The sequence below is a fragment of the Talpa europaea genome (assembly GCF_964194135.1).
Source record: "Talpa europaea genome assembly, chromosome: X".
NCBI classification, from domain to species: Eukaryota; Metazoa; Chordata; class Mammalia; order Eulipotyphla; family Talpidae; genus Talpa; species Talpa europaea.
Window position 1 is genome coordinate 13,089,941 of NC_140081.1, and position 22,780 is coordinate 13,112,720.

Consider the following 22,780-nt stretch of genomic DNA (forward strand, 5'->3'; position numbering starts at 1 on the left):
TTCCTTAGCAAGGTTAGAGTGATTCTAGATGATGCTAAGAAGGTTTGTATAGGTTGTCCGGCTGGAAAGCTCCATGCAGAGCTTAAGTCTTGGGCTGAGTGGAGACTGAGGGAGAGCTGGTCCCAAGGCCTTCCCTTAGAGCTCACGGTCTCCCTGCTGAGTTGACGCTCCTTGTGACTATGACCCTCCAAACACCACCCAGGCGTCCCTGCTCGCCCTCCCCTCTTCCCCAGCCTGTGTGGTGTGGCTCCTGTTGTCTACCAGCAACCTTTACTTTTCATCCTCATCCCCCTCACTCATGCTGCTGATGGAGGCTGAGGCTGCTTTCGGTGAAGAGGGGGGTGAGGTTTTGATTGGGAGCCATGAGAAGGTGGGCGACGGGGAGCGGGAAGGGGACCGGCTCCTGGTGGGACTGCTCACGGGGCTTTGCTTCGGGGACAAGGCCTGCAGCATTCGGCTGCTCCTCTCCTGGAACATCTGTTTCTGAAGAGAAATGAGAGAGGCCTCTGTTACGTTAGCCTTCTGATGGCAGCACAACAAAATGGAAAGGCGGGAGGGAGAGCCGCTATCCCAAAATGCCTGCACCCGAAAACACACTCTACTGCATTCCTTGCTGTCCAGGACTGCCTGTGGGGAGGAGCTGAGCACACGTCAGGGGCAAAGAGATACCAACATATGAGACTGCGCCTTCTGGCCATCCTTCCTGCATCCAGGAAAGATGGAGTATGTATTACTTGCTAGGCAAATAGTAATATTCAGGGTAGCAGAAGGGTAACTCGTTCTGCTAAAAAAAAAAAAATCCTCAGGCTTGTGGCCATGAGGAGTCGCACCATAAACCAAGATGTGGAATGTCAGATGGAGCTATGGTCTGTGAGAAAAATAAAATGAAAGATGACAAGGGGGGGGTGGAGGACAGGTGGGCTACATGTGAAAATAGGGCGCTCAGGGGAAGGCCTTGCTGAGGAGATGCTATTTGCACAAACAGCTGAAAGAGATGAACGAACACCAGGGCCGCGCACTCCAGAAAGGCCACGGAGGAAGGGAGCACCCAAGGAGGCCACGGTGGCTAGAGTGAGTGACCGGGTGAGGAGGGACATGGGAGAGGTTAGGAGGAGGCTACCGCAGGACTAACGGAGGCCTGTGTCATGCAGGGTCTGGGCGGCCCTGTGAGAACGCTGACTTTTACTCTGAGAAACCTCTGGAGAGTTCCTTTAAGTGTGCAGTTCTGAGCAAAAATGTAACAAACTCCAACTTCGGTTTTTAAAGGATCACTCTGGTAGTTATGCTGGGAAAAGACTACAGGGAAGCAAGGGCAGGAGTGAGGCGAACAGTGATGAGCTGGCTGAGATAGAGCTGGTGTCCGAGCTGAAGACCGAGCTGGTGTCCTGGACCGCAGGGATGACGTGAGAGCCGAGAGCAATGGCTGGGTCTGGTGTACTTCCCCCACATTTTTATTGACTTATACATCAAGCCCTTTTTAGTGTGCAGTTGTGACAGATTGTGTGACCACCACCATAACAGGTATAGGAGAGGCCCAGCCACCACCCAATTCCCTGGGGGCCCTTTGAAATCACCCCTTTCCCACCGTGGCAACAGATCTGTCTTCTATCCCTCTAGTTTTGCCGTTTCCAGAATGTTCTCCAAATGGACTACTGTGGTCTGGCTACCTCAGGAGGTAGAGCCAATAGGACTCGGAACAGATGATGGGGAAGGGCAGGGGTGGGGGTGGGGGTAGAAGAGGTTCGGGTAGAGAAATGGGTTTTCCAAAAATGGCTTTTCAGGTGACGAATGCCCAGTGATTTCCAAACTGAGTCCTTCACTGTCCTGTCTTTTGGGGAGAGCAATCCTGGTGCTGCCAGCCCATCTGATCGCCTGCCCTTGGCATCCACCTCAGGTCCCAACCCAATGCTCCGCCCCACCCACTTCTGAGTGTCCTGCCCTCACTTCTCTCCATTGCTCGCCGCCGCTGGGCCTCAGCCCCCAGCTCAGTCTCACCTTTTGATCCTAAAATGGTTCTTAGAGTCAACTCTCCATGAACCAGTTTAGATTTTGTCATTTGAGTTAATCATTTTACGAAGCACACCTGGGGCCTCTGGGGACCAAGTGCTGTATAGGAGGAAGGGGAAGAGGATAAAGTCAGTGGTCGTGGCTGCTGGGCCTTCTATGATGGCAGGAAGGTGGTGAGACGGGCTTGGCAGAGAGCAGCTTCTGAGCAGGGGGTACTAGTACTGTGCCTGCTGCCCTCTGCCCAGAAGCTGGCTCTGCTAAGTGCTACTCAGCAGACAGTACTCAGTAGAGCTGTTTGGCCTAACTGGGAACCTGAGTGCCTGTGGAGTGGCAGCAGCTGGTGCTGAGTACCAGGAGGAGGCAAGATTTTTCTCCCTGACAGTCCTGGGAAAGACTTTTATCAAGTGTCACAATTGTCCTTGGGTATGAGCATAAAAGTAAAGAAAGCATAAGGAAAAGGGTGAGGGTTGATTATATAAAAGTTTAAAGCTTCTGTATCGCAAGCCAACATGAAGGTGGATGGCAATGAGAACAAAGGGGCGTGAACATTTAACCTCAAGTTACGATCTTGGTATCACACAGGGCTTACGAATCAAAAAGAACACAAAACTTCCATAGAAAACCGAGCGTGTGGTATATACAGGCAATTCACAAACAAGTTATAAATGAACTATAAAATAATGCTTGGCATCATCAGTCATTAAACAAATGTAAAGGGAAGTGGGAACCTTTTTAACCTATCAGGCAGCTAAAATTTTACCTTCCCAACTCAAAAATTTCCCAGCCTGACGTTGACCTAGAGCACAGTATGAGACAGAGGTGTCAAGCACAAGGACTTGACTTGCACATATTCTGGAATATTTGTGCAACAAGAGAACAGCCATCATTCCATATAGAGATTTTTCCTTGTGATGAGGACTCTTAGGATCTACACTCAACTCCTATACATGTATATGAGTAACCGTGTGAACTGTCATCATGACATTGTAAGTCACGTTCCAAAGAAGTATATTTATCTTACAATTGAAAGTTGTACCTTTGGACCAACTTCATCCAGTCCCACCCCCCACCCCCCCACCGCCACCTCCATCTCTGGTCATCACAAATCTTTTTTTTTTTTTCCCCCCAGATTCCACATATAAGTGAGATCTTACCTCCTTTCTCTTTCTGACTTATTTCACTTCGCATAATTCCCTCAAAGTCCATCCATGTTGTCACAAATGACATGTTCTTTCTCCATTCTTTCATCAACAGACACTCCAGTGCTTTCCATGTCTTGGCTATTATAAATAACACTGCCATGAACATGGCGATGCAGCTCTCTTCAATATCATTTTTTAATTTCCTTTGGACCTATTCCTGGTAGTGGAATGTTGGATCATGGGGTAGTTTTATCTGTAACTTTTTGAGGAATCTCCATGCTGTTTTCTGTAGTGGCTGTGCCAGTTTACCTCACAGCACAGTGCACAAGGGTTTCTGATTCTCCATGTCCTAAACAAGCATTTGCTGTCTCTTGTCTTTTTGATGCTGGTCATTCTAACAAGCATGAAATGATAATATGGTTTTGATTTGTGTTTCCCTGATTAGTGTTATTGAGTATCTTTTCATGTACCCATGGGTCATATTACTTCTGTAGAAGTGTCTACAGAGATACTCTGCCCACATTTAAGCTGGATTATTGTATAAGTACTTTATATGTTTTGGATATTAACCCCCTATCAGATACATGGTTTGCAAACAATCTCTTCATTATAAAGGTTTTGTGTTTGTTTTCTTGATTATTTCTTTCTCTGCAGATTTTTTTTTTATTATAGTTTGATGTAGTCCCACTAGACTTGCCTGTGCTTTAAGTATCACATACAAAAGAATCATGGCCAAGACACATGCCAAGGAGTTGTTCTCCTAATGTTGTATCTTACGGTTTCTGTCCTTACATTTAGTCCTTAATCCCATTGCAGTTATCTGTGAGTGGTATAAGATAGGGGTCAACTTTTATAATCTTTTTTTAAAATTTTTTAAAAAGTTTTTTTTTTAAAGATTTATTTATTTACACAAGAACTGGGGTACAGGCCAGAGGTGTGGGAGGGTGAGAGGATTCACCAGAGACAGAGCAGGGAACAGAACAGGCAGACTGACAAAATACACTGCTGTGGGGAGCAGCGGGCATGACATGAGAGGTCTGCCATACCGTGTGGGAATCTCCCTGGCCTGCCGGGAATCGAACCTGCGCTGCAGAGGCTGTGGACAGCTTCACAGCACAGCTCAACCTGTTGTGCCACCAGGAGGCCCAACTTTCAATCTTTTACATATAAATTACACCACAACCATTTGTTGGAGAGACTCTTTTCTCCAGTGAGTACTCTTGACTCCCTTGTCAAATATGAATTGAATGTATATGCATGGGTTAATTTCTGGGATCTCAAGAATGTTCCATTGTTTGTTTTTATGCTAGTACCATGCTGTTTTAATTACTATTGCTTTATAACTAGAAATCAAGAAATGTGGTGACTCTCATTTTGTTTTCAGGATTGGTTGACTATTTGGGGTATTTTGTGGTTCCATATATAGTTTAGGATTTTTTTTCTATTCCTATAAAAAATGCCTTTGGAATCTTGATAGGGATTGCTTTGAATATATAGATGCCTTTGGGTAGTACTGACATTTTAACAATACTAATTCTTCCAATTCATGATCATGGGATGTTTTTCCATTTATTTAAAATTTATTTTTATTTATGCATACAAAAACTGAGGTGTATACCAGAGGTGCGGGTGATGAGAAGATTCACCAGAGACAGAGCAGGGAGTAGAACAGGCAGATCTAGTGTAATACAGTGTTGAGGGGAGCAGTGGGTGAGACAGGAGAGGTCTGCTGTACCATGTGGGTAGCTCCCTGGCCAGGGATCAAACGCATGCCCCAGTGGCTGGTGATAGCTTGATAGTGCTGAGACTTTAACCCCTACACCATCAGGGAGGGCCTCTATTTCTTTTGTCTTCAATTTCTTTTATAAGTGTCTGACAACTTTCAGTATAGAGATCTCTTTTTGGCTAAATTTATTCCTAAGCATTGTATTGGTTTTTTTTTTTTAAGATTTATTTTTATTTATACAAGAACTGGGGTACAGGCCAGAAGTGTGGGAGGGTGAGAGAATTCACCAGAGAGAGCGGGGAGCAGAGCAGGCAGATGGACCAAAGACACTGCTGAGGGGAGCAGCAGGCAAGGTAGGAGAGGTCTGCTGCACCATGTGGGTATCTCCCTGGCTGGCCGGGAATCAAACCGGCGCTGCAGAGGCTGAGGACAGCCTCACAGCGTAGCGCTCAACCCTCTGCGCCATCGGGGAGGCCCCTGTGTTGTTTCTTAATACTGTTGTAAATGGAAGCATTTTATTTTTTCCAGACAATTAGTAGAAAAACAACTAATTTCTGACTGCAAATTTTGTATCCTGCAACTATCAGAGTATGTTGAGTAGATCTGTTTTTGGCTTGCGTTTCCAGGATTTTCTAGATATAAAATCATGTCATTAGCTAATAGAGCAAGTTTATACTTCTTAATTCTGATGCCTTTCATTTCTTTTTCTCGGCTTTGTTGGTCTGGAAAGGACTTCAGTGCTATGATGAGTAGGAGCGGGTGGCAAGAGTGGGCACCTGGGTCTCCTGCCTCATTCCTGATCTTAGGGGGAGGCTTTCAGCCTTTCACCGTTGAGTCTTAGCTGTGGCTTTGTCATATATGGCCTTCATTATGTTGGGGTATGTTTTTTCTACACCGAACTTGTTAATTTTTTATCATGAATGTATGTTGAATTTTGTTAAATGTTTCAGTCTATTAAGATAAATATCACTTTCCTCCATTTTATTAAATGGATGTATCACAGTGGCTGATTTGCATAGGTTGAATCATCTTTGCATCCCAGGGATAAATCCCACATAATCATGATCATCTTGTTAATGTGCTGATGAATTTGGTTTGCTAGCATATTATTGCAAATTTTTGCATCTATGCTCATCAGGGATATTGTAGTTTGCTTTTCTGATAGTATCCCTTTCTGATTTCAGTGTCTGGGGAACTATGACCTTGTAAAATGATTTTGTAAAAATCCCTCAATTTTTTGGGAAGAGTTTACAAAGGATCGGCATTCTTATTTAACTGTTTGGTAAAATTTCCCCATGAAATTATCTGCCCCAAGATTTTTTCACTAGGAGATTTTGATTACTGAATCAGTTTCTTTACTAGTAATTGATCTGTTCAGATTTTCTATATCTTTCTGATTTCAGTCTTGGTGGGTTGTAGGGTTCTAAGAATCCTTCCATTTCTTCTACATTTTCCAGTTGGTGTATAGTTGCTCATAGTAGCCTCTGAGGAACCTTTGGTATCAATTGTAATGTCTCCTTTTTCATTTGTAATTTTGTTGATTTGCATCCTATTTGTTACTCTTGCATAGTCTAGCTAAAGCCTTGTCAGTTTTATATTTGCAAAAAAGGAACTTAGTTTTTTAAAAATCTTTTCTATTTTCGGGCCTCCCCGGTGGCGCAGTGGTTGAGTGTTGGGTTGCGAAGCTGCCGGCGGCCTCTGCAGCACAGGTTCGATTCCCAGCTGCTCCTGGCCACCGGAGGAGGGTCCCACATGCTGTGCAGACCTCTCCTGCCGCCCGCTGCTCCCCTCAGCAGTGTACTAAGGTCCTTCTGCCTGCTCTGATCCCCGGTCTGGCTCTGGTGAATTCTCTCACCCTCCCGTGCTTCTGGCTGTACCCAGTGCTTGTATAAATAAATAAATAAATAAATCTTAAAAAAAAAATCTTTTCTATTTTCCTAGTCTCTATTTCTGTTCTAATCTTTATTATATCCTTCCTTTGCTAACGTTGGGTTCCTTTGTTCTTTAATTTCTTACTGTAGGTATTTATTACCATGAATTGCCCTTTTAGAAGTGCTTTCATGGCATCCCTTCAGTGTTAGTATGCTGTGTCATTTGTCTCAAGATATTTTATTTCCCTTTTAATTCCACCTTTTATCCATTAGTGGTTCAGGAGTGTTAATTTCCATGCATTCATGAATTTTCCAGTTTTCTTTTTGTTATTCATATCTAGTTTCATACGACTATAGTATGATTTCAATCTTGAATTTGTTACTCTGTTTGTGGCCTAATATGCCATCTATCCTAGAAAATGTTCATTGTACTCTTGAGAAGAATATGTATTGTTTGATAGAATTGTTCTGTATATGTCTGTTAGGTCCATCTGGCTTATAGTACTATCTAAATCCACTGTTCCATTATAGATTGTGTCTGGATTAGAGACCCCATGTTGAGAGTACAGAATTAGAGTCCCTAGATATTACGGTATTGCTATTTATTCCTCCTTTTAGCTGTTAGTTTTCGCTTCATATATTGGAGTGCTCTGACATTGGGTACAAAAATATCTGCGATTGTTGTATCTTTTTAATGAATTGGCCAGTTTATCCCCTTATATAATGGCCTTCTTTGCTCTTTTAACTATGCAGCTTAAAGTTTGTATTGTCTGATACAATCAGCTACCCCTGATTTTTTTTTTTGGGGGGGGTATACCATTTGTTTGAAATACCTTTCTCCATCCTGCCACTCTCTTTAAAGCTACAGTGAGTCTCCTGTGGGAAGCATATCATTGGATCTTTTTAAAATTCCATTCTGTTATATCTTTTGATTAGAGAACTTAGTCTCTTTACAGTTAATAGAATTATTTGATAGGGAAGAATTTAATATTATTGCTATTTCGTTCATTGTTTACTGGTTTTACAGATCCATTGTTCCTACTTTGTATCCTGTGGCCTATTGTGCTTTCCTGTCTTTTTGTATCCATATGCACTGACTTATGTTACTTTTTGTAATTACTGCAAAATTTTCCCTTTGGTTACCATGCATCTCACATAAAATATTTTTTTTAACACCCTATTCTAACCTGATAACATCATTAAAATTTCTACACTTTCAATTTTTACTTCTCCTTCTCACATTTTTGGTTATTGATGTTACAGTTCCCATATTTTTAATACTGTATAACCCATAACAGATTATTTTTTTAAAAAAGATTTATTTTTATTTATTTTTAAAGATTTGTTTGTTTATGCATACAAGAACTGGGGCTCAGGCCACAGGTGTGGGGGGGTGAGAGGACTCACAAGAGACAGATTGGGGAGCAGAACAGGCAGACTGACTGAAATACACTGCTGAGGGGAGTAGCGGGCGAACAGAGAGGGGTCTGCTGCACCATGTGGGTTGTTCCCTGGCCGGGGATTGAACTCGTGCTGCAGTGGCTGCAGAGAGCTTCATAAGTTGCCTCTTAATCCCTTACGCCACCAGGGAGGCCCCAAGATTTATTTTTATTTATGCATACAAGAACTGAGGTGTATACCAGATATGCATTCCCACCAAATTCTTGCCAGCACCTGTTTGTTGTCTTTCACCCTCTTGAAGATCGTAATGCCAATAGGTATAAGATGATATCTCATGTGGTTTTAATTTGCATTTCCCTGATGATTAAGCATCTTCTTGGGTACCTGTTGACCATTTCAATGTCCTCTTTGGAAAAAGTGTATTTCATTCTTATACCCACATTTTAAAGCTTTTTAAAATTGTATGACTTCTTGATATATTTTGGATATCAACCCCTTATTAGGTATTTGGTTTCCAAAATTTTTCTCTCATTCTGTAGGTTGCTTTTTCATTTGCTGTGCAAAATTGAGTTCCCATTTATTGATTATAGCCCCAGTTATTGATTTGTGCTTTTGTCATCATATAGAAAAAAAATCATTGTCAAAACAAATATCAAGGAGCATCTCCCCCACATTTTCTTCTAGGAGTTTTGTGGCATTAGAACTTGTGTTTAAGTCTACGATCCACTTCAAGTTATTTTTCATGAGAGATGTAAGCTAGGCATTCAATTTCATTGTTCTACATGTGTTCTCCGATTTTCTCATCAGCATCTGATGAAAAGACTATCCTTGCCCATTGAGAATTCATGGCTCCCTTGTCCACTATTAGTTAACCCACACACATATGGATTTCAGGGTTCTTGATGCTTTTCCTGTGACCTCTATGTCTACTTTCGTGCTGGTGCCATACAGCACAATTATTCTGATTCATGAACTTGGGGTGTCTTTCCATTTTTGTCTGCCTCTGTTTATTTCAGCTGTCTTGTAGTTGTTACTGCATAAATCTTTAACTTCCTTAGTTAAATCTTACTAAGTATTTTACTGGTTTAGTGCTAGTGTGAATGGGATATTTTATTTCTTCAGATGTTTTATCATTAGTGTAAAAGAATGCAACTGCTTCCTGTATGTTGACTTTATATCCTACAAGTTACTGGAATTCTTTATTTCAAGTTTTTTGTGATTGACTCTGTGGCATTTTCGATATGAAATCAAACAAAACCTGATGATTTTACTTCTTGCTATCCAGTTTGGATGCCGTTCATTTCTCTGCCTTGCCTAATCATTCTAGCGTAGGAACACCAGCACTATCTTGAATAGGGGTGCCTGTAAGTAGGCATCATTCTCTTGTCCTTGATCTTAAAGAAAAGGCTTCAATTTTTCTCCATTGACTATAGTTATCTGGGAGATTGTCATAAGTGGCCTTTGTGATGTTAAAGTTCATTCCTTCTACTCCCTGTTAAGAGATTTTATCATAAAAAGGATGTTGTGTTTTGCCAGATGCTTTATTCATCTATTGAAATCATGTAATTTTTATCTTTCATTTTATTGATGTGACGTGTTTGCATGTATTGAAACATCCTTTCACCTCAGGGATAAGGCCCACTTGTCATAATTTATTCAATGTGTTCTTGAATTTAGTTTGCTAATATATTAAGAATTGCTACAACTATATTCATCAGGGATATTATTTTTTCCCTGTAGTATCCCTACTAGTTTGGATATCAAGGTAGTGCTGGCCTCAGAGTAAATTTGGAAGTGTTTTGTCCTCAAACTTGAGGAAAATTAATACATTCTTTTCTTTTTCTTTTTTCTTTTTTTTGTGGGACCCTCGCCGGCGGCTGGGGATTGAACCGGCACTGCAGAGGCTGCGGGCAGCCTCAGAGCCCAGAGCTCAACTGCTGCACCACCAGGGGAGGCCCAAAATTAATATATTCTTTAATGTTGAGTGAATTCACCAGTGATTCACCTCTTTCTCCTCCTCTTCTGGTACACCCATTATTCTTGTGTTGGCATTTCTAGTAGAGTCTGATAACTTTTGTAGGGTTTCTTCACGTTTTCCCAATCTTCATACTCTCTCCTCTTTTCCCTGAATCATACATAAATTCCTATACATCAGATGGCTTATGATCTCATCCATCTAATCTGTTCTATTTCCATTGTGTTTTAGTGCATTCTTTATCTTCTAGATTAAAATAATTTTGAAAATCCTAGAGTTGAAGTACTCAATCTCTTTGGTAAAGTTCTATCTGTTCCTTAACTATATTCCTATTAATTGAATTACCTCTCTGAGCTTTGTTCACACAGCTATTTAGATTTCTCTAAATAGCTAGATTGTGACTCTGTGTCTTTCAATTTTTTGAATGTCATTTCATCCTCTTTTGACCTTTAGTGTTTTTATTGAGATTGCTGATTAATTATATAATAGTCTCATAATTTTTCTCTTGCTGTTTTCAAAATTATTTCTTTGGCTTTGGCTTTTGCAATTGTAATGTGTCTCAGTTTAGTACCTCAGGTTCACTCTATTTTGGAGCTTTTGAGTCTAAAGGCTCTGGATGTCCATTTCTCTCCCCAGGTTTGGAATGTTTTTAAGTCATTATGGCTTTAAATACGTCTTTTATTCTTTTCTTTTTCTCCGGGAATTCCCTTAATGTGGATATTATTACATTTGATTGTGTCCCATAAGTCCTGAAAGCTGTTCTTCACTTTTTCATTCGTTGTTTTTGCTCTTTTGACTAGATAATTTCAAATCCCCTGTCTTCCAGCTCACTGATTCTTTATGATTGAGACTGCTGTTGAAACTCTTTTGAGTTTCAGTTCATTGTACTTTTGGGCTTTGAGATTTCTGGGTTTCTTTTAAGGTTTCTACTTGTTGACCTCATATTCATGTATTGTCTTTCTCATTTTGTTCAATTGCTTGTCCATCCTTGTAATTCACTAAACTTAGCGGATTATTTTGCATTCTTTGCTAGTTCATAGATCTCCATTTTTTCAGGGTCAGTTACTGGAGTTTTATTGGTTTCTTTTGGTGGTATCATGGATTTTTCATGACTCTCAATTCCTCCCATATCACCACACTGGTACATCGAAATAAGTTGCCTTCTCTTCTAGACTTTACAGTTTTGCTTGGCAGAGTTCTCCAGTCAGCTCAGTAAGGGTTTCACTATGCGTCTAATGATATTGTCCTTGGGTGGTTGATTTTTGTTATCTGGGCCTATTTGGGGGCCAAGTAGCTATCTGAGCTCTTATGGAGGCTCGTGCTGTTGGGTGGGACCGCTGGCTTGAGTCCCTGACCAAGGAAGGCTGTGTGTAGGTTCCCCAGCTGTCTGGGGTCCTGGTCTGGCTCGCTAATGGTCAGGACTGGGTGTAATATTTAGCAGTTCAGGCTGTACATTAGCTTCTCTGCACTGGTGTGGCAGCAGGGCGAGTTCTAGGGCCTACATGACTGGCTATTTGGGGATCCAAATGAGGTAAGACATGCATAATGAAATCCCTGGTTAGATAGGGCCACTGGTTTTGCTTTGCCAATGGGGAAAGCCATGGGCTGTGCTCTCTGTTCAAGTGCCACTGTAAACAGGCTGTTGGATGGAATACACAGCTTCCAGTGTTCTGGTCAGCTTCCATGGTGGGGCACGCTGAACGTTATATTCAGCAGTTGGCAGAGAAAGTAAAATGCAGCTCTGTGCTGGCACAGTGGAAGAACTAGCTCCAAGGTCAGCCAGACTTGTTGGCTTGCTGCACAGAGCCACCGTCTTTGCTCTTGAGGTTATCCTCTCTGCCTGCTGGATTTTCTGCTCAAGCATTGCTGGGCTACACACCTTCTAGGTGTTCTGGCCAGGCTTTCTTGACAGATGGGCCTGGGAATTTCTACAGTGGCAGAGCAAGAAGTCAGTACCCCTGTCTAAACAGAGGAAGACCAGAATCTGGGGGCTGGAAAACCTCTGAAGACAGGCAGACCCGCATTGTGCCAAGTTCTCCAGTTAGACTGCACGAGCCTGGTTCTGCAGATGAGCAAAGCTGTTGGCTGGGACTACTACTTGGCAGTGCGGGTGGGAATTTGGTCTGCCATGATCCAAATGGTGGTTGTTGCAAGCCCTTCCCCTTTGTCCATCACGAAGAAATCCCCAGTGGTCAAGAGTCCCATAGATCCGCCTGGTATCCACCCTGGGCTCTTTTACCACTGGAAGAATTGTAGGCACAGGGGAGGCCTCAGCATGGTGTTACAATGGCCTGGGGAGAGGCAATACAGTGTACAGCCAGCCACCCCTCCTACCCGTAAAATGCAGTCTGTCTTGATCTTTGGTTTTTTAAAGATTAATTTATTTATGCATACAAGAACTGGGGTATAGACCAGAGGTGCGGGGGGCTAGAGGATTCACCAGCTACAGAGTGGGGAACAGAACAGGCAGATTGACTGAAATACACTGCTGAGGGGAGCAGCAGGAGACAGGAGAGGTCTGCTGCACCAGTGGGTCAGCCCTCTGGCCGGGATCGAACTTGTGCTGCTGTGGCTGCGGACAGCTTCATAGTGCTGAGACTAAACCCTTGTGCCACCAGGAAGGCCCCGTCTGTCTTGATCATTGTATTACAGGCTAGGGGTTCAACCTCACCCTTATGTTCCAGGATTCTCTCATTGGTGTCTTGTCTGTATGAACAGTTGTTCCTGTGTGTGAGAGCGAAGTCAGGAAAAACCTATGTTGCAATTTGGTGATGTCACTCTTCCAAGTTTTTATTTTTTTAGTTTGTAATGGGCACCGTTGGTGAGAGTGTGGCAAACAACATATTTTTCTCACTGCTAGACAGGTAAAATAGTAGTCCCTTTCTGAGGGGTAATTTAGCAATAAGTGCAAAATATTTTCTGAGGTTAATCAGATGTAAATAAATACTGTGTACATTGCATATTCATTGCAACATCCTAAGAGATAAAACTGAACTTCCTAAACAGGTTAGAGAAATACTGCACAACTCCAAGATAATATAGTAAGCACCTGATTAAAATCAAGTCCTTACAGACTATTTAATATGAGAAAATGCTCATGAGCAAAGTAAAAATGATGTTAGAACAGTATGTTCTGTGTGATCCCAGTATTGTAAAAGGAACTAGATAGATAGGGAAAAAGATTGGGCAATTGCCCTGGGATAATAACAGACTACTGTGGATGATGAGCCTAGGGGTGATTTTTTTTTTTTAGTCTTTTTATTCTTTACTGTCTAATAGTTCTGTTATGAACACATATTTTATCATCATAAAAAATAGGATAGGAAGAAAAATATCTGAGGCAAGGTGATTAGGCTGAAGGGCATGGCGATAATGACACATAAGGGAAAATATTAAGGCCTCAGGCACATCGTCAATCTCTCCCACCCTGCACTCATTCTCCCTTTATAAACTCGAGCCCATTACTCCTTAGAATCTCAAATCTCCCCTAGCAGATATAATGGAGATGACTTGCTGATTGCTAAGATCCTTTCCAGATTTACAGTCCCATAATTCTACAGATCTGTCAATTATTCACCTTCCATTAAGGGCATTGATAATTCTGCCTAAAGACATTCAACTCCCCTCAAAATCAAACGCACACAAAATAGTGTAGTACAACAGCATTACCTTAGATTAAGCCCATTTATGAGACAAAATCAAATGCCAAAAAGGCTAGGTGGCCTATTATTAACAACATTTAAAAAAAATCCTTGAACTTCTAGCAGGCACTTTAAAATATGTGTTTTTATTACTGTAATCTTTAAGTATATTTTTAGTGGCAGCCATTAGCCCTCCTGCTGCTAATGGGTTGTCAGCATTTCCATTAGAAGCCCAGTTTCTAAGGAATCTGCAACTTGTCTACTATAGTTTGACTCAAGCTCATAACTGAGAATATTCTGCCTAAGAAGGTGAAAGAATTTGAATCCTTAATGATAAACAATAGTATCGTACTTCATGAAATGTGATATTCATATAAAACAACTCTAGGACTCGATCTGCAAACTCTGATGTGTTTCTGGTGCATTTTGAAGGGCGGTTCCCTTGCAAAGGACCTAAATTAAATCAGGTCAGGAGACAGTTCGTAATGAGCTTCCTGGGAAGAAAAGCACTTTAGAAATATAATAAATAATGAAGACCATAGCATGGCACTTTCAAAGAGAAAAGGTATTTAAATTCAATGTTTTACTGTATTAAGAGGTTTCAGTTATAAGTTTTCCGCCAAGAAAATAATCCTATTTATAGTCCTGTCCATATGAAAGTAAATTTCTGTTTTCCCTTCCTACAAAGTTTTCCCTTTTAAAGTTCTTAACATCTAGGGAGGCAGTAAGCTCTTAAGTATCTTTAAATGTTTCAGTATTCACATATATTCTGGCATAACTACCAGGAAAAAAAAGAAAATTATCCTACTTACATCTGGTTTGCATCTCTGGTAAGTAAGATGGAACTCAAGGAGAGTTTCAATTCTGGTCAAATGCGCAGACAGCTAACCCTTCCACACAATGTCTAACATGGCCTGAGGAGAAGCGCTGCCAAAGGGCTTTAATGTTTAAAATAATTTACTCCTCCCAAGAACTCTAGCAGCAGCTGAGAAGCAAAGAACTTCCCCAAGGCGGCCTAGCTAGGGAGGGAGGCCTGATCCTGAGGACCAGTCTTGTGACCGTTACTTTCAGTCAGAAGCTTTTCATGTTTACTCATATTTATTTTACCTGTGTACTGGTTGAAGAGAAATTTTTGTAACCAACTGTCAAAGTGGGGAATCAATCAAATCAGCACCCCACGCTGAATTTTATATTCCTTTTCTCAAAAATCAAAGCAGTCTTAAATATCAGGCAGCGGTTACTAGGATACTAACATTAAAAAACTCAAGCATCAGACAACACAACAGCAAGTGCTGGAGATGTGGAGAAACTGGACCCTTACGGGAATGTAAAATGGAATTCTATTAGGATAGTTATTCCACTTCTGGACATAGACCCAATAGAATGGAAAGAAGGGGCTTAGAAACATTATTCACAGTAAAAAGGTTAAAAAAAAATCCAAATGCTCATTGACAGATGGAGGGATAAAACAAATGATGGTACACAGAAAATCTGTGTGTGCGTGCGGGTGCATAGGTAAATATATATACACACAATGGGATTTTTTTTCTAGCATGGAGTAGATACTTCCATGATAGATGTTGAAAAGAATATGATGGAGGGTTTTCCAGGAATGGAAACCCAAAAATCCAGTATCTGAGGATACAGCAGTGAAACAATAGAAAAAAAAAAATCAATGGTCACGTTTTCCAAGGTATAATTGACATAACATTGGATTAGTTTCTGATGAGCAACATGGTTTGATATTTGTATATAGTGAAATGATTACTACAATGTCTCAACATTCATCACTATATACAGTCAGAAATTTTTTCCCTTGTGATGAGAACTTTCAAGATACATTGGTAGCACCTTTCAAAAAGGCAATACAGTATTAACTATAGTCACCATGCTATGTATTACACACCCAAGACTTACAAGTGAAATTTTGTCTATCGTGTAGTCCTTCAACCATTTTCCCCACCTCCACACCTTGGGAAACCATTAATTTATATCTATGAGCTCCTTTCTTTGACTCCATATATAAATGAGATCATAACAGTATTTCTTTCTGTCTGACTTCTTTCACTTAACATAATGCCCCCAAGATCCATCCATGCTCTGACAAATGGCATTTCCATCTTGTTATTGCTGAAGAACATTCTATTTCATGTAGCTGCCATATTTTCTTTATCCATTCATCTGTCAGTAGACTCTTAAGTTGTTTCTTATGTCTTAGCTACTATAAAAACTGCAATGAACATGAGGTACATATGTCTCTTCAAGTTGTTTTCCTTTCCTTCAGCTATATCCTCAGAAGTAGAATTACTAGATCTTGTGGTATTTCTAATTTTGAGGCATCTCCATAACTATCTTCCATAGTGACTACACCAATTTACATTACCACCAAGAGTGAGTGTTTTTTTCTCCACATCCTTGCCAACAATTATTTCTTGGTTACCAAATTAACTTCTAATTGTTCAGAGTAGTCCCTTTTAAAACTTTATATTTTTGTGATCTCAGTTGTAACTTTTTCATTTCTGATTTTAAATCCTCTTTCTTGATGAGTCTGAAAAGAAACCAAATTGACAACCTTTAGCCAAAGATCCAGTTCTTAATTTTACTGATCTTTTATATTTTAAGTCTGTATTTTATTGATTTCTGCTGATATTTTCTTTCTTGGGCTTCATTTTTTTTTTTTTTTTACTTCTTGAGGCATAAAGTTTGAGATTTTTCTTGTTGATATGTCTATGTGAAGCTACATCAACTTCCCTTTTAGAACTACTTTTGCTGGATTTGCATTTGTCTCAAGGAATCTTTTCATTCTCATTTGATCTTTTACCTATTTGTTCAGTAAATTGCTGTTGTATCACCACACATTTGGAATTTTCCAGTTTTCCTCTTATAATTAATTTCCATTTAGGGCCTCCCCAGTGGCACAGCGGGTTGAGCGCCGTGCTGTGAAGCTGTCCGCATACTCTGCAGCGCGGGTTCAATTCCCGGCTGGCCAGGGAGATACCCACAAGGCCGCGCAGACCTCTCCTGCCTCGCACGCTGCTCCCCTCAGCAGTGTCTTCGATCCGCCTGCCTGTTTTGCTCTCTGCTCTGTCTCTGGTGAATTCTCTCACCCTCCTGCACCTCTGATCTGTACCCCAGTTCTTGTATAAATATTTAAAAAAATAATTTCGATTTAAATAACATTGTGGTCAGAAAAGATGCATGATATAATTTCAATCTTCTTAAAGACTTGTTTTGTGTCCTAATATAAGTCTATTCTGGAGAATGTTCCATACACTTTAGAGAAGAATGTGTAGTCAGTTCCTCTGCATGGAATGTTCTGTATCCGTTGATAAAAGTGGGATATTGGGCCTTCCCGGTGGCAAAGCGGTTGAGCACTGGGTTGCGAAGCTGCCCACAGCCTCTGCAGCGCCAGTTCGATCCCCGGCTGCTCCCTGGCCCCTGGGTGAGGGTCCCACATGGCGTGCAGACCTCTGCTCCCCTCAGCAGTGTAATTCGGTCCTTCTGCCTGCTCTGGTGAATTCTCTCACCCTCCCATACTTCTGACTGTACCCAGTGCTTGTATAAATAAATAAATCTTAAAAAAAAAAAGAAAGAAAGAAAGTGGGATATTAAAGTCCCCGATTATTGCATTGCTGTGTCTCCATTTAGGTCTGTTAATATTTGCATAGAGTATCTTTCTCCACCTCTCAACTTTCAGTCACTGAGTCCTTATATCTAAAGTGAGTCTCCTGTAGTCAACTCGGTGCTCTGATTGGACGGTGTAGCCTACTCACAATTACAGTAACAATTGATAGGTGATAACTCTTTTCTGGTTTTGTAATTCCGGTTTTTCTTATTCTTAGTGATTTCTTTAATGGCAAATTTATATTTCTTTCTCTTTATATTTTTGTATCAGTTAGTTTTTTTTTTCTTTGTGGTTACCGTAAGGCTTACATATAACAGGTTATATCAAAGTCTATTTTAAGTTGATAATAAACTTAAGTTTGAACACATTCTAAGTTTCTACATTTTTACTGTCTGTACATTTTATACTTTCAATACTTTCAATGTCACATAATACATTTTTTTTATCCTGGGTATCCCTTAACTACTTATAGTTACAACAATTTTTATGTTTGTCTTTTAGCCTTCATAACCAGTTTTCTAAGAGATTAATGCAATACTTTAAGTTAGGTTATTGAAAATTTTGGTATATATATACTTTCATATTTTCCTGTTGTTGTTAGTACCCTTTTCAGCTTCAAGATATTACCTTAACATTTCTTGTCAGACTGGCTTACTGGTGATGAGCTCATTAAGTTTTTGCTTATCTACAAAAATATCTCACCCTCAATTCTGAATAAAAAAATTTGCAAGGTAGAGTGCTATGGGTTGGAAGGCTTTTTTTCCTTCACTTAGAAGGGAATAGCACAATATATTCAAACCTAGTTTCTCCTGAAAAATCTGACAGTCTTATTGGGTGTATATATAATATGCATACATATATAATCATATTTAATGTTATAAATACATAGTTCTACTGCTTTTAAGATTCTATCCTTGTCTTTAACTTTTTAAAAAAGATTTATGCATACAAGAGCTAGGGTACAGGCCAGAGGTGTGGGGGGTGAGAGGATTCACCAGACAGAGTGGGGAACAGAACAGGCAGATTGACTGAAGTACACTGCTGAGGGGAGCAGCGGGCGGGACAGGAGAGGTCTGCTGCGCCATGTGGGTAGCTCCCTGGCTGGGGATCATACTCGCGCTGCAGAAGCTGCAGATAGCTTCGTAGGTTGCATTTTAACCCCTTGAGCCACCAGGGAGGGCCCTGTCTTTAACTTTTGATATTTAAATTGTGTCTTTGGTATGGGTCTCTTAGGGTTCACTTTTTAAAGAAATTCTTATTGAGGTAACATTGATTTACATGTTTTAGATGTACATACTCTTCCCCACTCAGGTGTTACCACACCACACCCACCATTCACCCCCATAGCCTATTGTGCTCCCTTCCCCTCTTTCTTCTTACCCCTCCCCTTATCTTTCCTGGTAATTTCAATTCTACAGTTTTCTAGGGTTAGCTTTATCTGACCTTTGGTTTGCCTTCTCTACATTTCACATATAAGTGACACCATCCAGTATTTTTCTCCTTCTGACTTATCATGGATGCAGCTGGAGAGGATTATGCTGTCACAAATAGCAAGAATATCTTTTAACTGGGTAGTATTCCACTGTGTATATATAGCACATCCTCCTGATCCACTCGTCTGTATTTGGGCACTTAATGTTAGCAGAGCTTGGCTATTATAAATAGTGCTTTGGGGCCTGCCTGGTGGTGCAGGGGGTTAAAGACAGCGCTATCACCAGCCACTGCAGCACTGAGTTCAAGCCCCAGGCAGGGAGGTGACCCACATGGTCCAGCAGACCTCTCCTGCCTCGCCCACTGCTCCCCTCAGCAGTGGATTTCAGTCAGTCTGCCTTTTCTGTTCCCCACTCTGGTGAATCCTCTCACCCACCCCCACACACCTCTGGTCTACACCCCAGCTCTTGTATGCATAAATAAATCTTTAAAAAAATAAATAGTGCTGTAATGAACATGGGAGTGCAGGTTTCCCTTCGAATTAGTGTTCTTGTATCATTTGGGTACATACCTAGGGCTGGAATTGCTGGCGCTCACAGCTGATCCAGTTTTTTTTTTTTTTGTTTTTGTTTTTTTGTTTTTTTTTTTTTTGTGGGACCCTCGCCGGTGGCCAGGGATCGAACTGGTGCTGCAGAGGCTGATGGGCAGCCTCACAACCCAGCGCTCAACCGCTGCGCCACCAGGGGAGGCCCCTGATCCAGTTTTTAATAGTTTGAGAAACCTCCATACTGTTTTCCATAGGGCTGGAGCAGTCTACATCTCCACCAACTGGGTAAGTGGATTTCAGTCCATTTTCTCCACATCCTTGCCAAAATTTGCTGTTTCTGGTCGTGTCGTTGAGGGTCATTGCCACAGAATTGAGGAGCCTGCTCATTGTGATGTTAAGTGAACATTTTTTTCCTGTGCCTGTTAGCAACTGTATGTCTTCTTTGGAAAAGTGCCTATTTAACACTTTTGTCATGAGCTTTTTGGTATCAGTCCCTTGTCAGATACATGGTATGCAAATATTTTCTCCCATTTAGGGTGTCTTTTTGTTTTGGTGGCTGTCTCTTTTGCTGTACTTGCAGTTTTCTATTACTGAGAATGATGTTAGCTGTGGGTTTGTCATACATGGTATTATCTTGAGATATGTTCCATTTATCCCCAGTTTATTGAGGACTTTCATAAATGGATGTTGAATCTTATCAAAAATGTTGACTTCTATTGATATGATCATATGCTTTTTATCTTTAAATTGATGTGGGGAATTACACTGATTGTCAGATGTTGAACCACCCTTGTGTCCTGGTATAAATTTCACTTGGTCATGGTGTATAATCCTTTTAATACCTTGTTGGATTCTGTTTGCTAAGATTTTTTTTTTTTTTGCATCTGTTCACTAGGGAAATTGGCCTGTAGTTGTCTTTTAGGTTTGGTAATAGTGTCATGTTTGCCTCCTAGAATGTGTTTGGAAGTATATATAGTACCACAGGAATAAGAGCAAGCTCAAGTAACCATATACAAAAACCCAAAGCAGTAGAAGGAAATAAATGAAATAGAAATCAAAAAGCCAGTCCAAAATAGTAAAACCAAAAGGTGGCTCTTCAAAAAATAGTGAGCTTAGCTAGAGGTTTATCTTAAAAAGAATGTGAGAAAACGCATTGAACCGAGATGTTACAATAGACATTACAGAAATTCAAAGGATAATAAGAGATTACTAGGAACGTTTATAGGCTAATAAGTTCAACAACCTAGCAGAGGTGGATATATTAGAATTATACAATCTGAGATGGAATAGGAACTTAACACATGATATAGTTATCTCACTTATGAGTATTTACCCAAAGAATAGGAAAAAAAACTAATTAGACATCACTGCAGCATTATTTCAAACAGCCAAGAGCCCATCTGTTGGTGAGTGAATAGAGATGTGTTTGTGTGTATGTACATATACACACACAAGGGAGTACTACTCAGCTACTAAATAATGAAATCCTGCCATTTATAACAACCTGGATGGATCTTAGAGGGTATTAGTTAGTGAAATAAGGCAGATGGAGAAGGGCAAAACACCCTATGATTTCACTCATGATACGTAAATAAAATGAACTAAATAAAGCAAAAATAAACAGTGATACTGTAAGGCCAAATTAGAGGTTACCAGAAGATAAGGGTGGGTCAATGACCTGACCCACCTAGAACTGCACCTTTAAGCTAGAACTGCACCTTTAAGTGGTGAGCTTAATGTAGTATATATAGATGTTGATTTACATAATGCTGTAACACAATGTTACTTCAATAAATCATTAAATTTAGCTTCTTTAAAGTCCCTCCATTTCTTAAAAATCACCTCAGCTTGCTGTTACCAGACTTCCCTAGAACAATTCGAGCTACTATTTTACCTTCACTGGGGCCTGAGACAAGCATCTGCAAAGTCTCTGACATTACAGTCCTTCCTGCCTTTGCTCATTCTGGATGGAGAAAACACATCCCCCCCACCTCCAGTTACAATACCAGGGGACTCCTTAGCAAATGAGGGACTTTAAAGAAGACAGACAGTCCAAAGACTGTATCTGTCAGAGACATATTGTCCAAAGAGAATACCAAGCTCTGTTGGGAAGGCTGCCTTTGCAGCTCTGGCTGGATTACAGGCTGACTTTTGAGTATGAGTCGAGACTAGTTATAATAATCAAGCATTTAAATAAGTAGAATTTAGGTGAGGAGTTATCAAAGCCCAGAGATTTTTCAATCAGACTGAATCAATGAGAAGAGATATTCTATTGTAGTGATTGGGAAGTAAATTGTTTGCTTCAAATTCTCAAGATACTGTGGTAGCCAGCTGCAAAGATGCCCCCCCAACACCTGGGATTCACATCCTTTTGTAACAGTGCCCCATAATGTACCAGGCTTAGTCTGTGAGGCCAATAGAATATGGCAAAAGTGATGATTTGTCATTTCTGATATTCGGTCTGATATTAAGAGTATCTCATCCTTTTTCTCACTCACTGAGGTAAGCCACCTGAGATGTTGTGAGGACACATGGGCAGCAGAACTGAGGTATCCAGTGAACAGTCACCCGAGTGAGGAAGAAGATCCTCTGGCCCCAGATGACTACAGTTCCAGCTGACAGCTTGACTGCAACTTCACGAGAGACCCTGAGTCATAACCATGCAGTGGAGCTGATTTCTGATCGGTTTTAAGTCAAGTTTTGGGGTAATTTGTTTTATACCAATAGATAATGAATACAGTCAAGCTGTGTGGTTTCTGCTTGCTTAAGAATAAGGCCAACAGTGCCCGTCCTGACTTTAAATAGCTGGTTGCCAAAACCAGCTTTGGCCAGGTTGTGTCATAAAGCCTTAGAGGGGGTTGGTAGCCCTCCGTTCTCCACAAAGCAGACCCTGACCAGAGGAGAGAGTGGTGCCTGCATCCTGTGGACATTCCTACTATGAAAGCCACAGTGCAGGGAAGGAGGGAGAAAGGTGTGGGCTCAGGATCCATCCATCCAAATGCCTATGAGGCTGAAAACACTTCATTTTTCTAGGCCGTTCTTTCCTTATAACACAGCTATAATCTCACCTTCTCGTGTGGTTGACACAGGTAGTGTAGACTTGAAAGGAATTTGGACAATGCTTTTACCTGGCTCTATAATTTCCACAGTGACATCACTATACCACTACCAGCACCACTTTCCAACTCAGCTGTGGAGTGCAAGGGTTTGGATCGGCCTTACTAGCAAACAGGGGATCACCTGAGGAAATTTCAAGACGCAATGCCATGGGGAGCACACACACACACATTCCCTGGGACTGGGTGAGCAACACGTGTGTGGGAGTCAGGGGGCAGGGAGGAACACAGGGAATGGCGTGAACACGGCGAGCTAATGCACATGCCCTCCCTAAGACAGACGTTGAAACAGTGTCCA

The 22,780-nt window shown here is 41.0% G+C and overlaps 1 protein-coding gene across 1 annotated transcript in view; it reads right to left on the minus strand.

Annotated features, from left to right (window-relative positions):
• Positions 1-270: 270 nt before the first annotated feature.
• Positions 271-22,780, minus strand: part of PCYT1B (phosphate cytidylyltransferase 1B, choline) — a gene marked incomplete at both ends in the record, with an annotated part of 88,199 nt that continues 65,689 nt past the window's right edge. The window contains one exon of the mRNA XM_084258045.1: positions 271-483. Coding sequence (XP_084114171.1) covers positions 271-483 — 213 coding nt within the window. The remainder of the gene's footprint in view (positions 484-22,780) is intronic.